General features: G+C 45.5%; 3 protein-coding genes across 3 annotated transcripts; 1 reads left to right on the top strand and 2 right to left on the bottom strand.

Annotated features, from left to right (window-relative positions):
* Window positions 1-2,919: 2,919 nt before the first annotated feature.
* LOC102708038 (probable protein kinase At2g41970) lies at window positions 2,920-5,434 on the bottom strand. The gene is given in 10 exon segments (XM_015835015.2): window positions 2,920-3,104; window positions 3,201-3,287; window positions 3,429-3,525; window positions 3,527-3,556; window positions 3,689-3,864; window positions 3,867-3,964; window positions 4,269-4,335; window positions 4,338-4,397; window positions 4,470-4,711; window positions 5,332-5,434. Coding segments are annotated over 10 exon segments (1,080 nt in total). The 5' UTR covers window positions 5,432-5,434; the 3' UTR covers window positions 2,920-2,981.
* A 1,305-nt stretch (window positions 5,435-6,739) lies between these two features.
* On the top strand, window positions 6,740-7,876 carry LOC102707753 (non-symbiotic hemoglobin 2). Its single transcript, XM_006649599.3, has 4 exons — window positions 6,740-6,984; window positions 7,092-7,206; window positions 7,305-7,421; window positions 7,517-7,876. The coding sequence occupies exons 1-4, from the start codon at window positions 6,848-6,850 to the stop codon at window positions 7,655-7,657; spliced, it is 510 nt and encodes a 169-aa protein (XP_006649662.1). The 5' UTR covers window positions 6,740-6,847; the 3' UTR covers window positions 7,658-7,876.
* Window positions 7,877-12,952: 5,076 nt separating this feature from the next.
* LOC102707473 (allene oxide synthase 2) lies at window positions 12,953-14,864 on the bottom strand. Its single transcript, XM_015834928.2, has one exon. It carries the CDS (start codon window positions 14,634-14,636, stop codon window positions 13,212-13,214), a length of 1,425 nt encoding a protein of 474 aa, XP_015690414.2. The 5' UTR covers window positions 14,637-14,864; the 3' UTR covers window positions 12,953-13,211.
* Between the last annotated feature and the right edge of the window lie 745 nt (window positions 14,865-15,609).

Genomic DNA, 15,609 nt, shown 5'->3' with positions numbered 1-15,609 from the left:
CTGATCCTCCATTGGAAAAAGACCAAAATACCCCCAAAACTTGGCGGCTACTCTAAGTCCTCACAGCCGTCGGACTGAGAATCAGCGCTCCAGAATGCACCACGTAGCTTGCCACATCTTGATCCGTTGAACCGTAGAAGATCTAGCCTCCAGCTGCCTCCAGCCCGCGCGCACGGGAGAGCAATCCTGCCACGCGTCGCCCTCCGTTTGGAACGCTCGCGAGCGCCGAAGCAGAATAGGCCGCGTGTCCCGTGCGGGAGAGCTCCTCCCACCTGAAGCCAAACACGCACGCACCTGCGGCCTGGGCCCGCTCGTCAGCGGCCGAGCACAACGCTCGCGGTCGCACCACGCGCGTCCTGATGCCTCGCTAGGCCCGCCTGCCAGTGACGCTTCCTCCATAGACCGAACGGTCGACGCCGCTTCCTCCCGTGAGCAAAAACGCATGCGTGCACTCGCACTTCCGACTTCTCTGCCGATTGCTTGCCATCCGCCCAAAAGCTAGCTAGCACCGGTACATGCATGCATGCAGGTTGACCAGGCCATGCACGTTAGACCATGCAATCTAAGCCAGCCATGCCTTGCACCAACCAGCTAGCTAGCCATCCATTCTTTTCACGTAGGTATGCATACAGCCATATACACTTGTGCATGCATGCATCCATGTACATACTCCTTCTCCTTTTCTATTTTCTTCGCGAATATCCAATGCGTCCACACGACGTTCGTTTTTGTGTATGCTCTTGTGTCCACCTTGTCACCTGACGCCCTCGACCGTGCTAGACCCCAACTCCCCCTGAGTTTGATCCCGGTCTGTCGTTGACAAAGGTTGACCCCAAGCACCTGCACACAAACAATCCGAACCATCGTTTTGTGGGCACAGATTTTGCGACCTGACCCTCGTTAGTCAATACACACGTTTCTCTTACACTTACCAATTTTCCATCACAATTAATAGGTTGCACAATAGGAGCTTGTCGCCGTTGTAGCTTGCCGCTCGTGCTGCCCGGCTATGGTCTTGTTTGCCGCTGTTAACGGTGAAATTTTGATAGCCGTCGATCTTTTGATTGTTGGATGAAATCAGAAGCCGACGCGTTTATAAGCTTTCCATAAATGCCAAGGGTATAAATATGTCATGATTCTCGCTGAATCCTGTGTACTAATCCGACTATCTCCCTGAAAAATCAATATTATGACAGCTGAGACGCTCTTTTCCATGATAACTATTGGTCCATGCATTTTGCGCGGCTAGCAATATTTAAATGGTAGTTCTATAGGGTCTCATATCTACATAATAATTACTTTTAATCATTTAATTTGAACTTAAATTTTCCTAAATTACATTTTTACATGAAACCTATATTCTAAATTGTACGGGCACACAAGCTCTTTTCTATATAATATTTAATTTATAATTCAAAATTTAGATACTTCTAAATTGTAATTATAAATGAAGGCATTCTCTTAAATTTTTCAATTTTTAACCAAAATTTTAGATCTTTCAAATTTATATTTAGATGGACTTTTCCCTCAATATTAATTATTTAAAATTTTTAATCCGAGATTAATTTTTCTAAATTGTATTTAACATGGACTGTTATTATTATTTTTATTTACTTTTAGTTCTGAAATTATATTTCTAATCTGGTTCTTTTTAACCGGAATTTGAAATATTTCCAAATTGCATTTATAGATGGACTTTACCCTCAATATCAATTATTTTTAAGAAATTTATCCGAGATTTAGATTTTTCTTCTTTATTTTTACTTTATCTTTTCTTTCCTTGTTCGATCTAAAAAAACATTATCTTTCTTTGATTTTCATTGTCTGATTTAAAAGAAACCATTATTTTCTCAGTTTTTTTCTCTTATGGAAACCTATCTGATTTAAAAAATATATATATCTCTTTTCTAAAACCTATCGTTCTCCACTACTTCTGTCCTGTTAAAAAAAATATCTCTGTTTTCTAAAAAAAACTGATCGTTCTCAACGCCCTTGTCCGATTCAAGAAAAGGGATTTATCTTTTTTTTATCTCTTATTTTTCTTCGATTAATGTGAGATTTTCTATCTCGCTCTTTTTTTACTACTTTTTTTATATATATAATAGATGGCATAAGTGCCCGCATTAAGTGACCACTGCTAGCGCCGAAATGAAAATATCAATATATCATCTGTAATATTTAGATGAAAGTCATGACTAACCCATAACAGCTGACAAGTGATAACGTAATTCGTACGATCAATTGCAGTCACCACAAACTTGCAACTGCACTGTAATCATTGTCTCTATTTTTTTTAAATGATAAAAATCATTGTCTCTATTAAGAACGTACTCCTATCTCTCTTTGACAACGAGCTCTCCTATGCTCTCTACAGTCCTTGTGGTTGTCAGTTTGTCGCGCCATTAGTGTGGTGTCAATAATAAGATAAGAACGCGCCGTAGCCTGGCAATGGATGGACCCCCTTCTCCTACCTATAAACGGAGACAACGAAAAATATCCACTAGTCTGAAGCCTGGAATGCAGAAGGAGCAATGCGAGCATCAATACCAATGATCTGAAACTTCGCGACCGTTTGGAGTGGCCTCTAGCAGTTTTGATTGATTTGTACCAGCTACAGTCACCAGCATGTTTGTCAAGTGAAAGCATCCAAGAAGAACCGAGTACAGTAGCACACCTTTGTTTTGGATGCTAAGCTGGGGTTATGCATGGGCAAACTGTAGTGCTACCTCCGTACCAAAATAAAATCGTTTTTCAACGCTTTATACAATGTGTTTTGACTCTTCGTCTTATTTAAAATTTTTTATAATTAATATTTTTATTTTTACTAGATGATAAAATATAAATAGTACTTTATACGTGACTAATTTTTTAAAGTTTTTTTTATAAATTTTTCAAATAAGATGAATGATCAAACGTTGGACATGAAAAAATAAAAAATAAAGTTATTATGAGACGGATGCAGTAAGTATGGTCGTGCTCTACTAGGGCCCTCCTCCAGGTCCGGCTGGCTTGCTGAGAAGAGGCTGCAGCGCCTTCACCACGATCGTCATGTTCGGCCGGAAATCGGACTCGTATTGCACGCACAGCGTCGCCACCGCCGCCATCTGAAACACACGAGATGATCTGATCATCTGAAGGAGCACCACCGTCTAGCTCTAGCATCTCAGATCGTTCGTGCGAAATCGCTAGAATCTGATGACCTTGGCAACAGCTTTTGGAGGATAGTCATTCCCAAGCTTCGGATCCACGCACTGCTTCACCTTATCCTCGCTCAGCCTCGGCGTCGCCTAGTGAAAATATTCAGAATTTCAGCATTTTCAGAAAAGAACGAAAAGAAGTTCAGAATTCAGATAACCACAAACAAAGCATATGGCTCTTGGAAACATGAGAAGCTGCGATCAGATGTGCAAGAACATGGCCTACACTACCCATGTTACAAGAGACTGCTGTCCCTTAGGCATGGTGTGGTCCACTGGCTTTCTGCCGGTCATTAACTCTAGAAGGATGACCCAAAGCTGTACACATCTTCTGATTAAGCTGTCCCGTCATCGCGTACCTTCAGAAAACGAAAGAGATCAGAATCCGTTTACCCGGTCAAATTAACCTTGACAATTGACTCGAGTAATCTACTGCTGGTTTTTCTCCAAGAAAAAAACGCGTGGACTAAGGCAAAAAAAGACGTTTTTGCTCCGGCGCGTGGTAGCCGAAGGTCCCAAGAACGCGGGTGGAGTGCAGCCGCGCGGCGCCGTCGGGCGGCTGGGCGGTAAGGCTGAAGTCGGCGAGCTTGGACTCGTAGCCGTCGAAGAGGAGCACGTTGCTCGACCGCCCGTCGCGGTGGACGATGGACGGCTGGGCCTTCTCGTGTGGAGGTACTCCAGCCCCCTCGCCGCGTCGTACGCCACCTTCACCCGCTGGCTCCAGTTCAGCGCCGGCCCCGGCGTCGCGTCCTTCACGCCCTTCTTGCCTGCGGGTTTTCCGTTGTCGTGTCAGGTTTTCATGTGCCGAGAATTGATGTAACCTGCGTGCCATTATTGGCCGTCAGTCGTCAACAGACAAGATGAAACTTTCTCATTTTTGCTATTTATCAAACATTTGATTTTTTGTTTTTCTGTCAAACACACGTGCAATGCATACGGGAGTTTGAACAAAGAGCGTATATGAGATTTTTGACTTGCATTCATGTCTTCAAATTATCATTCAATGCAAATAACCGGATTTAATTAATAAAATTAAAATTTTTAAACGTTTCATCAGACCAATGTTTCCACCGTGAAGAGTGTCGTGCAGTGAGCCGTGCGTGGCAAACTGGTAGACCAAGATCCTGTGTCTTGCATCAGGCAGTAGTAGCCCATCAGCTGGATGAAAAACTCGTTCTTTAGCCTCGAAACCATCGACAGCTGCACGCCACAGAACCAGATGAGTTTAATCAGCAAAGTTTGATGCTTTGAACGAATCCGCTGATGATTAACCTGAGCAGAGAAGTCTGCTTCAGAATCGCCTGACACGCTGGGATCAAGCTTCTTGATGGCAACCGGCTCGCCCGAGGTCAGCACGGCCCTGTAGATTTGGCCGTATGAACCTTCTCCTATCAAGGCCGTCTCCCCGAAGTGTCCGGTGATGTTGTTCAGCTCAGCCATGGAGATGGCTGGGAGGACCTTCGGCGGCGGCCCGCCGTTCCTCGGTGCATTTGGTCCTCTTGGCTTACCAGGGCCTGATACACAACCAAAACACACGAGATATTCAGTCACCTGGTGCGCAGTTTCAGTCTTGAGATCCAGCAGATTGCAGAAGCATGAGCGTGTCACCCACACGACCAGAATAAGGATTGTGCCAAAATGCTAATGACTGCTACTCCGTACTAAACTTGTTGTATTTTATGAGATGGTGTGCCATTGTTGAAGAATCTTTTACTCCTACCTAAACTCTAAAATAAGATGTTGCGAAGGCAGCACAAAATTGCCAAATTTGTCCTCTTTTCCTACTGACGTTGGGGGTAGAGAGAATCTGAATGTGCAGGTAGGTAGCCGATTAGAACAGAGAATATGCAAGGATGGCAATTATAACAGTTATCTAAAAAGATAATAAAATGCAGCTGCTCATTTGAAAGTTTCAGTTCCGTTTCTTTCTGGAAGTTTCAGATATAAGTGGTATCTAGAACTAGAGAAAGAAAGAGTTGGCAACTTGGCATGGAAAAGTATTTAGCCTGAAGTTTCTCCAAACCATCGTCAAGACGATACAGTACACATTTATACACTTGAGCATTTGGCCTCTGTTTCAGTCAGCAATCAATCTGCAGAACCGGAGGAGGAAACAGAGGAATTTCGTTTTCACCTGCATTGTACTGCGTCGCTGGTGTTGGGTGCCGGCTGCGACTGCGACTGGCTGCACGGGGAGCGTACGCCTCTTCCTCCTCACCGCCGCAGCAAATCATCTTCCTGCGTCCGATAACACCCGAAGACAAGTGCGAAATCAAGTGCAAGGACCCGTGGCAATATGCAGTTTGTGCGCGCCCCCTCCGATCCGATCCACCGGATCGGCCGGGGAGCCTTGACAAACGCTGCTAAACTGACAGTTCACACGCTTCAGATAGAGAAATATCACGCATGAGTGGATGCAGAGTGAGAAAAATTGCCTAGACAAATCAACTGTTACCTTTTTTTCTTTTTTGCGAGATAATTTTCAACTTTTAAACCTTGCTTGTTCATCGGACAACAGATATGACAAACGATAGCAGATAAAGTTTAACCGGATCACGTTAGTCTCATAAGAAGGTGAGAAAACGAAAATGTTAACTTCAGGGTGTGCCGTGAATGGCGTGAAGCATGCAATGGGAACATGCGAATTACGTACAAGTATTCAAGCCAGCCGTAATGTTTGCACCAACTCCTCCTCCGCCGCCTCGCCGGCGCCGACGAGGGAGGAGTTGCAATGGACGGTCGTCGCCGTCGGAAAAGGAGGAGGAGGCGGCAAATGAGACTAAAACCGAGAGGCTAATATGGGATGGAAAGAGAACACGCACCAGCAGACCACGGCGTTTCGCGGAGACGCGAACGCGGAGAGAGGACGAGACATTGTCATGCATATTGATGAATATATCACGTAGACTGCACGGACCACTGACACTGGGGCCTGCTGGAACTCACGACTAGCTCCCAAGTGATGGTGCGGTCGCCGGCGGTTCCGCCTCCGATGGCCATCGCCGGCGAGGCGAGTTGGTGTAAACAACTCTACGTCGAAGGCCCAGCCGCGAGCCCAGTGAACGACGCCTTCTCGTCTAGACGGACGAGTGCGGTCGTCCCAGTGCCCCGCTAACTGGGCCCAAAAAAGTCCATGTTTGTGGAACGTTCCACTACTGGACTTTTGGGCTGCACGGCCGACCGACCGAGCACGACCTGTTTGCCTCTTGGTGGAACCAAAGAAAAACAACCGAGAGAGAGCGTGGAGTATTTGACTTGGATTCTTATAAACCCGCCGCTGGTTGGTCGCCCACGTTATTGAGAGGAGATGTTGCGAGGCTTCCCAGTTTTCCCGCTGTCGCAGCGGCATTCGGCACACAGTTTTATGGCCCCAAGTCGACTCACCGTAGAGTTGGAGTGAAGCGTCATCACGGCATGGCCACCTCGCTTCCATGCTTCTTGGCTCCTCGCGCGCGCCAAAGGCCGCTCCAGCCCTGGGGCCGATGGACCTATATAAACCGACCCGACTCAATCTCCAATTCGAGCTCAGATCGCAACGGCATCTAATCTAAGCCTGATTGACTGATATCCACTAGCTAGCGTCCTCTGTGCTCGACAACGTTACACGGAGCAAACAGTCGAAGCAGGAGTTTGGTCAGGAAGCCAATATTATGGCTCTCGTGGAGGGACACAACGGCGTGCCGGAGGGAGCGGTCAGCTTCAGCGAGGAGCAGGAGGCGTTGGTGCTCAAGTCATGGGCCGTCATGAAGAAGGATTCCGCAAACATTGGGCTCCGCTTCTTCTTGAAGTATTTTCATGTTACTACCATTTTTTTTTTCTGAATCAGATACTGCACGAAACATTTCGCTGATACACGTGTCTATGGTTTGCTACTCTGTGCTGTCTGTACTCCAGGATCTTCGAGATAGCACCATCGGCAAGCCAGATGTTCCCGTTCCTGCGCAACTCCGACGTACCGCTCGAGAAGAACCCCAAGCTCAAGACCCATGCCATGTCGGTCTTCGTATTGGTAATACCACGATACAAAAGCAACTCGTTATTATTACAGATAAGTACCATCTGTAGCAGGCACTGACAGAATCCTGTCGCGATCAATCGATGTTGCAGACATGCGAGGCGGCTGCGCAGCTACGGAAAGCCGGTAAAGTCACCGTGAGGGACACCACCCTCAAGAGGCTGGGCGCCACGCACTTCAAGTATGGCGTCGGAGACGCCCACTTCGAGGTAACGTGGTCTGTAACGGCTGCTCTCCGTTTCAAGGAGGTCGATTGCGTTCTGATTAATTGTGTCCCTGCCGTCGAATGTACGATCGTGAACAGGTGACGAGGTTTGCGCTGCTTGATACGATCAAGGAGGCGATTCCGGCGGACATGTGGAGCCCTGCGATGAAGAGCGCGTGGAGCGAAGCCTACAACCACCTGGTCGCGGCTATCAAGCAGGAGATGAAGCCTACTGAGTGATAGATATATTTACCACATCCCCCACTGCATGTTCCTCGTCATCGTCCGCTGCTAGCCGATTAAACTTCGTTGCGTTGTGCTCGTTCAACATTCATCGCCGATCCCAAAAGGAGTGTGTATGTAAAGTTGATCCAATGATCACCTGCTGGCTGCTGTTTTGTTCTTTGTGTTAGATTTGAAAGTTGAAACGCTACACAGAAATAAAGATGGTTTTCTATATTTCCTGCATGCCTTTCTATCTGTAGCACTCATTCAACTTTGGTGTGTCGTTGGCTGGCTGTGTTGACGGGCACTAGCACGCAGCTGGTCAAATTCTGACATTGGGCCTTGCACCAAAGGCCACCACGCGGGCAAAGAACTAGCATGCCAGACCATCTACAGCCCATCCTTCACGCAGGACTGGGCCGTAAGCGCAGGGGCAGATTATGAGTTCCTCCGCTTTGCCCGGAGTCTGATTTGCTTCCTCCACCACCGTAAAATCGTGTATAAATGATCCCTCAACTATCAAACTTGGTGCAAAACTGCAAATGGACAGGGTTTTTGGCCTACATCTACATGCCGCCTGCGTGGTACAATATAACACATAATTGAAAATTATTTCATATATTCAATGATAAAATTGACTATAAATTGAAATTGCTAACTCAATAGACTACCCGGTGGCCAATAGCTTGCTGCACTACCATGCTTACCTAATGATCTTTGAGCCTCATCTTCTACTAGACAACCTTCTGCTACCCAATTTCTTCTTCACCGTAGTAGCGCAAGATGGTCGTCAGATTCTAAAATGCGATGACATTCCTCGCTTCATGCTAGATACAAGCAACTCATCCACGTGGCTCAACACGGTATTCCAGAGGATGGCATGCTAAAGCAAAGTGGAAATATAGTATTGCAAGGCATATTTCTATCCTAAAATCAGATCACGCCACTCGTCGCTAGGCCTGCTAATGGTTTGGGGCCAAATGGTCCAACCAGGTTAGACCTTTTAATTGGATTAGCTTTAGATGGGGTGAATTGGACTAGCTTTGAACAAATATATAAAAAATATACGTCAGGTTCAAAGTATTTTTACTAAAAAATCAAATAACAACAAAATAATAATAACTATATGAGTAATTCAAAAACTAAATGAGCAAACACTATGTCAAAAAACCAGAGTTAATTCAATTTGTCTGCAGGTTATGTGAACTGTTCCCGTGTACATGTCCAATAACAACGAGTTACTTGCTGCATATTTTAGCAAATGAAGCCGTTAACTTTTTAACATATGTTTGATTATTTCTATTATTTTAAAAATGTACAAATATATAGAAATGTAAGTTGTAGTTAAAATATATTTTGTAGTAAATCCAATTACAACAAAATGAAATGCTAGTATTAACCTGGTATTCATCTGATATGATGCCTACATGGTGCTTACAAGGCCTTCTGGTCATGAAAAGATTACATAATTAAAAATAATTGTGGGTCTTATCTAGCAGTGACCATCCTTTTATATTCCTCAATACATCTATATCCTCTCATATCCTCATCACAGCAGTAACATCAACTCCCTAGGCATAAGATGGAGCTAGATAGGTATGAGGGGAGGCAGAGATTTACCGAGGCCAAGCACAAGGCAGAGCTAGCTAGGGACGAGAGGACGTTGCCACTAGACTGGAGAGCGATCGTGAGGACTGAGTAGAAGATGGAGGGCGATCGTGAGGACTGAGTAGAAGATGATAATGACGGACACTGGGAGAGGAACTCGTCGGAGGTACGGAGGAAGCCAAGGTCAAGAGCTCCTTCTCTAGCCTATGGTGCTCAATGTCGGGCGAATCAAATAAGCGACCATATCTAGGGGTCTGCATCCAACACCTACGAATCTCGATGAACCTCGTGGCTATCATAGTTTGTGTGCCACCGCTAGCACCCAAGAAGGATGTTGGGCTTGAGGTAGCCATTGATGCCATTAATGCTAATGTGGAGGAGGTTAGGAAGGGTGGGGCAAGGTACACCCTTGATGCCTATTGCCTCCATATCCCCACCACTGATGCTGCCAAGTCTGGCTCAGAGACTCGTCGACTTTAAACCCCTCACTCCTTCATGGACTCCGTCATTGCCACACTCGTTAAGCTCCCGTGTCGCCGTGAACTCCTCGAGCTCATCTATTATTGGTTACGTCACCGACACATGCCACCACGGCCTCCCGAAGTTCCTTATATTCGCCTTGTCCGTTTGGCGTCACACACAATATCCCTTAGAGCTCCATACTAGAAATTATTTTTTCAGCCCACTTAAACTCGTCCCACTTATCCTTTCCGAAAACTAGCGCACGGGCCTGAAATCTAGTTATTATTATTTTTTCACTTTTGGCCCATATCTATAAAAAAAAAGTTTTCTACTCGTGACGTATATATTTGTTTGGACCTAGAGTAATTCAAAAAAGGAAACAAAAATTAAAGGATCAAGAATACATATATTCGTTCTTATCACAGGCTACTATACCTACCGTTATATCACCTGCTGAACTATAAGACCATGTCTGTGTGCTCGATTAATTATGCAAAAACAAAACTGGTAGTTCAATTCATACATGTTGTTAGTTCAATTCATACTAGAAGACCAAAAGGATCTATGGAGTAAATTTGTTTACTGCGGTTGTAGCTTGTTTGGGCTACATGAATAAGTTCTCTGGCAGAGTATCTGAATCATGCTACCGTATACGTATGTCAGTTTTCTAAAAGCTATGAGCATTTAGATGAGCATTTAGATCGTACACTTGACATGGGTAATTTACCGATGCCAATTATTCGAGTTCTTTGAATGATCGGTATTACTCCTTAGCCCCTAAATATTTGACGCCGTTAACTTTTTTATACACGTTTAAATATTTATCTTATTTTAAAAATTACATAATTATTAATTATTTTTATATCATTTTATTTATTTTTAAATATAATTTTATGCATATACATAGCTTTACATATTTTATAAAAAAAATTAAATAAGACGACGTATATAAAAAAATCAATGGCGTTCACCAAGGGAGCAATTAAATCTAGATAGTGCTTGAAGTAGAATGATAATTCACGTCATGCGATCCTTAAAAGGCCAATTTGCATGGGCATGGTATAATTCCGGTTTGGCTGAATCAAGACCTTACCTGAGAAATTCCATGGGATGTGTCGCCATGCCGTACGTACTGGGAAATTTGTTTATTAAATAAACTTTTTAGCAAATAATTTTATTACTAAATCATTGAGCATTTTTTTTAAAACTGAACCTTTTAGCCACGCCAGTGCTGGTGACGTAGCAAGACAACGCTACCACGCAGTCTGGGCAGCGTGACATGGCGTGGCAAGCAAGACAATACTGCCACACCACCGATAATGGCGTGGCAAGCCATTTCACCACGCTAATGTTGATGGCGGCCAAAGGCGTTCATACGGTGAAAATATTTTTTCCGGGTGTTTAGTAATAAAATTATTTGTTAAAAATGTTAAAAAAAATTCACGTATCCGTGCAGTCCTGGATGTACGAGTACTATTCTATCTAGTACGTACTAATACTCCGTACTAAGTTGTAACTATACGCGTCACGTACGTATCTTACACCGCGCAGGCGGCGTCTCGCAGCGGTACGTGGCTGCTGATGTACTCGCGGCGGCGTTAATTTCTACATATCCGTCTAGATGATTGACTTCCTCACGGTTGATGAATAGTAATTACCACATGCGCATGGCATGGTAGAGAAGTTCAAGATGACTAGATGAGGACTGAGGAACAGCTTGAACGTCGTTGTGGAGTACTAAATTAACCAACCATTGATTCAACCGGAAGTTACTCCGAAGCCCAATACAGAAGCACTCACAATAAACAAGTTGAATTAAAGAAGACTCTTACTGTGTTTGTATTCACGACGTTGAAGATTTGACGGTGCTCAACAACAAAAGGTATTATGTAAAGAGAAGTTTTACGGTTTAAGAAAATATATAGAGGTATTAAATTTTGTTGTAAAATTTTGATGTATCTAGATACCTACTACCTAGAGATGCACCAAATTTTACACAACAAAACAAGGTAACTTAGGTACAAATGATGAAAGATAACCTACTTAAAAGATAACCTACTTATATACGCTTAGGTAGGAAGGGTAAAAATATAAATTCGCTAAAGGGCACAAAAGTCACTAAAACTTGATTGATATCTCGCTGATATAGATAAGTTTATTTTAGAGGTACCGATGATATTTTCATAGTTTTGTGTGAACTTACATGTTGTTGCCAAGTACTGACAATAGTGTTGTTTTGTATAGATTTACATGATGTTTGGATAAAAACATCGTAGAACTATTTTTCATACAATGGCATGGATGGGAAGCTGATGCCCCCAAAATATAGTTAGAGGTTTGACAAACTTATATAACTGCATTTTATATAGGATTAAGTGGATCCATATCATTGTAAATTTTTTTAATTAAAAATCTATAATTATTATTCACGATACCAGCTGAAAACCACCAAAATTTTGTATGTGGGGGAGTACGAGGAAAATGAAAAAAAAATCCACCCATAGGATGTACATACATAGTAGCCAGTGACATTTAGTGGTTGTTTGGATCTAGTGACTTTTCTGTAGTCCCTTGTCATATCGGATGTTTGAACGTTAATTAGGAGCATTAAATATAGACCAATAAAAAGACTAATTACATAAATAAAGACTATTTCATTAGAAATTTTTTTTAAGCCTAATTAAGCCACGATTAGCAAACGTTTACTGTAGCATCACATTCGCTAATTATGGACTAATTAGGCTCAATAGATTCGTCTCGCGAAATAGTCCAGAGTATGCGGTGGGTTTTATTAATAGTCTATATTTAATAGTTTTAATTGGTGTCCAAACATTCGATGTGACGTAGACTTAAAAAAAAGTTGATTGGAACCAAACAGACCCTTAGATTGCAAATGGTGGGTGGATGGTAGGGGGCTAGAGCCCCACACTGGATCTACTCTTGGTAATAGCTAGGGGCGGATCCAGCGTGGGTGCTAGGGGGCTCAAGCCTCCCTACCCGCTAGATTCCTATGAAAAATAAGAGAGAGGAAGGAAAGAAAAATAGAAAAAATATAAAGAGTAAAAGAGCGAAAGGAGGAAGAAAGCAATTAGCCCCTAATTTCCTGATCTGAATCCGCTCCTGTAGTAGTCCAATGCCGAAGCATTCACTGATTCACATGTTCGATTTGAAGAGAGGGAGTACTATGTACGTACGTACGTACGTGTGGAAGTACGTGGAAAAGAAAAAGATTTGCACAGGTGCATAAGATTTAATAAGTTTAGGATCGATCTTACAAGTACATATTAGAGGTGTTAATTACAGACTGTCAGCATTGCTATATACTCCACCCAACTACAATGATCAACAGCGAACAACAAAAATATAAATGTGTAATCGAAAGAATAAACAGAATATAAATACATATTAGTGTTTAGCCATGCAAGGATTATTCAGCTACGAGCATTTGTTATTGTATACGTAGGAGGCCATCGCCTCCAGTGAGTGATCGATGGCCGACTTAAGCAGTGACGGAGGTTGCAGCTTTTGTGACCCCGGTGATGACCACGTTTGTGCCGTCCTCGGCGGTGAAGGTGTCGTACCGGAGGAACAGCTCGACGAGCAGCAGCCTGCCGACGAGCACCACCAGGTTCTTGCCGGGGCACTGCTTGTTGTCGGCGCTAGGGTTCTCTGTCTCTCGCCCGTTGGACCAGTACACGTACTGCAGTAGCTTCCTCCCCTCCTCGCCGACGAACCGGTCGCCGACGAACTCCCTCGCCGTGGGGCCGAACACGCGCGGGTCCCTGGTGGCGCACGGCTGGTACCCGAACAACATCTCCCCTTTCTTGATCGCGTATGACGCGTCGTGGCTCTCGATTTGCAGGTCGGCCTTGGCCCGGCCGTACTGGAACCTGACCGGCGGGTCCAGCCGCAGCGCCTCCCAAACAACCGACCTGGTCAGCTCCATATTCTCCAGAGCGGCCAGCGTCACGTTGCCGCCGGCGTCGGCCACCGCGTTCCGTATCTCCGCGGCCAGCCCCTCGTGCAGCTTCTCGCCGGCCGCCGCGACGCGCGCCAGGATCTTCGGGAGCAGCAGCTTGAAGCCGCCGTAGCTGTTGAACACCGTCGCGAACAGCAGGTTGTGGCAGGCCTCCTCCCGCGACAGGCCAAGGCTCTCGGCGGTGTCGAGCGCCTGCGACGCGGCGGCGGCGAAGTACGCGTACAGCGCCTTGTAGTCGGAGCTGACGAGGACGGGTGGCAGCGGCAGCGTGTGGAGGAGCGGATCCTCGATGGGCATAGGTAGGCCGAGCGTGGTGAGGGGAGCGAGCTGCCAGAGCAGCCACTTGGCGGCCTTGGTCGGCCCGCCGGTGGCTAGAGCGCTCGACGCGGAGGGGCGCACGCCGAAGTAGGCCTCGCCGATGAACTCGAAAGCGGTGGCGTCGTTGAGGCCGGTGAAGTTGGACTTGCCGTCGCTCGCTAGCTGCGACTCGACGGTGTCGAGGAGCGCGCCGAAGTTGGAGCGGAAGACCGGGACGAAGTCGTCCTTGCGGGAGGCCAGGAGGGAGAAGAGCAGCTGCTTGACCTTGGCATGGTTAGCCTCGGAAGGATCGAGGTACGAGCAGACGCGGTAGCCGCCGGTGAGGGAGGTGGAGGGCATGTACGTGCCGGTGAACACGTCCCTCTTCTCGACCTTGGCGACGTCGAAGAGGACCGGGAAGCTCCTGGCGTCGAGGAGCGCGACGACGCGGGGGTCGCGCGCCATGAAGGGGCCCGGCGGGACGTTGATGCGGACGACGGTGGAGCCGTACCTCTCGGCGCGCGACTCGAAGTACCTGTCCTGCCCCTGCAGGTAGTAGAAGTCGAGCCGGTCGCGCACGGCCGAGACGAACGGCACGCCGTAGCTCCCCGGCACGGGCCGCCGTGGCAGCGGCACACCCAGCTCCATTTGCACACTTGCTATTGCAATCGATAATTAAGCTAGCTAGCTTACGTGCAACTAATCACTTTTGGTTGCTATGCTCTTCTTTCTCGATCGATCAACGACGAGCTCCGAGAATTGTGGACGTCTACTACTACTTGGCGCGGGGTAGAAATAGCCCGCGCACGCGCGTACGTGCGCGTGGAGAGAGATGTAACGAGGGCACGGTTTTCGTCGTTGCGTGTTCGGCGTACTTTCGTGGTAGGTGAGCGTACGTACGTGGAGTCGTGGAAATCGATCGACCGATAATCGATCTGGATAAATTAGCCGGGGGCGTCGTAGACGGGTCGAAGAATGGTACGTCATTGAAGTTGATTAGGAGTACATGTACGTACGAAGCTGACAGATGATCAGTTGATGCGTGACGGTCTTTGGTAGCGCTTCCAGATTAATTACCTCCACATGTTCGCATCACAAAGTCCACGACCGAACGAACGGATGCAGGGCAGATATAGCCCAAAAATCAAGTATAGACATCTTATTAGAATGGTTAGTATGTTTAAATTTTTTACTTAATAATACACTAAATATTATTTTTGAGTGGGGTTACGTTCGCCCCTGAACGGATGTATATCCTGTCAGAGTTTCTATATATGTATGTGACGTGGTCGAAATCAAATGTAACATATAAGATTATATTACCACGGCCATATGATTGAAGACCCTAGTATGAAATGCAAAAATGGGACATCACATTTAGCAAATACCAATTTAGTAAAATTTCCTTTTTTATATTGATTAAAACTACACTTTAGGAGGATACCGGAAGAATTGTATCTTACGTAGTGTTTTAGATTTTCGCACTAAGAAAAAAATGATATATGTTCGGTGTCTAAAACGCACGTGCTCAAATATCATGGTCATGAGCTACTGTTCTTTGATGTGGCCATAATATATTATCATTGAAAGTTTGTGGTACTCGATCAAGAAAAACAAGACC

This window comes from Oryza brachyantha, chromosome 3 (genome assembly GCF_000231095.2).
Source record: "Oryza brachyantha chromosome 3, ObraRS2, whole genome shotgun sequence".
In the NCBI taxonomy this organism is placed as follows: domain Eukaryota; kingdom Viridiplantae; phylum Streptophyta; class Magnoliopsida; order Poales; family Poaceae; genus Oryza; species Oryza brachyantha.
The sequence above is the reverse complement of the archived record's forward strand: the minus strand, read 5'-3'. Positions and strand labels throughout refer to the sequence as shown.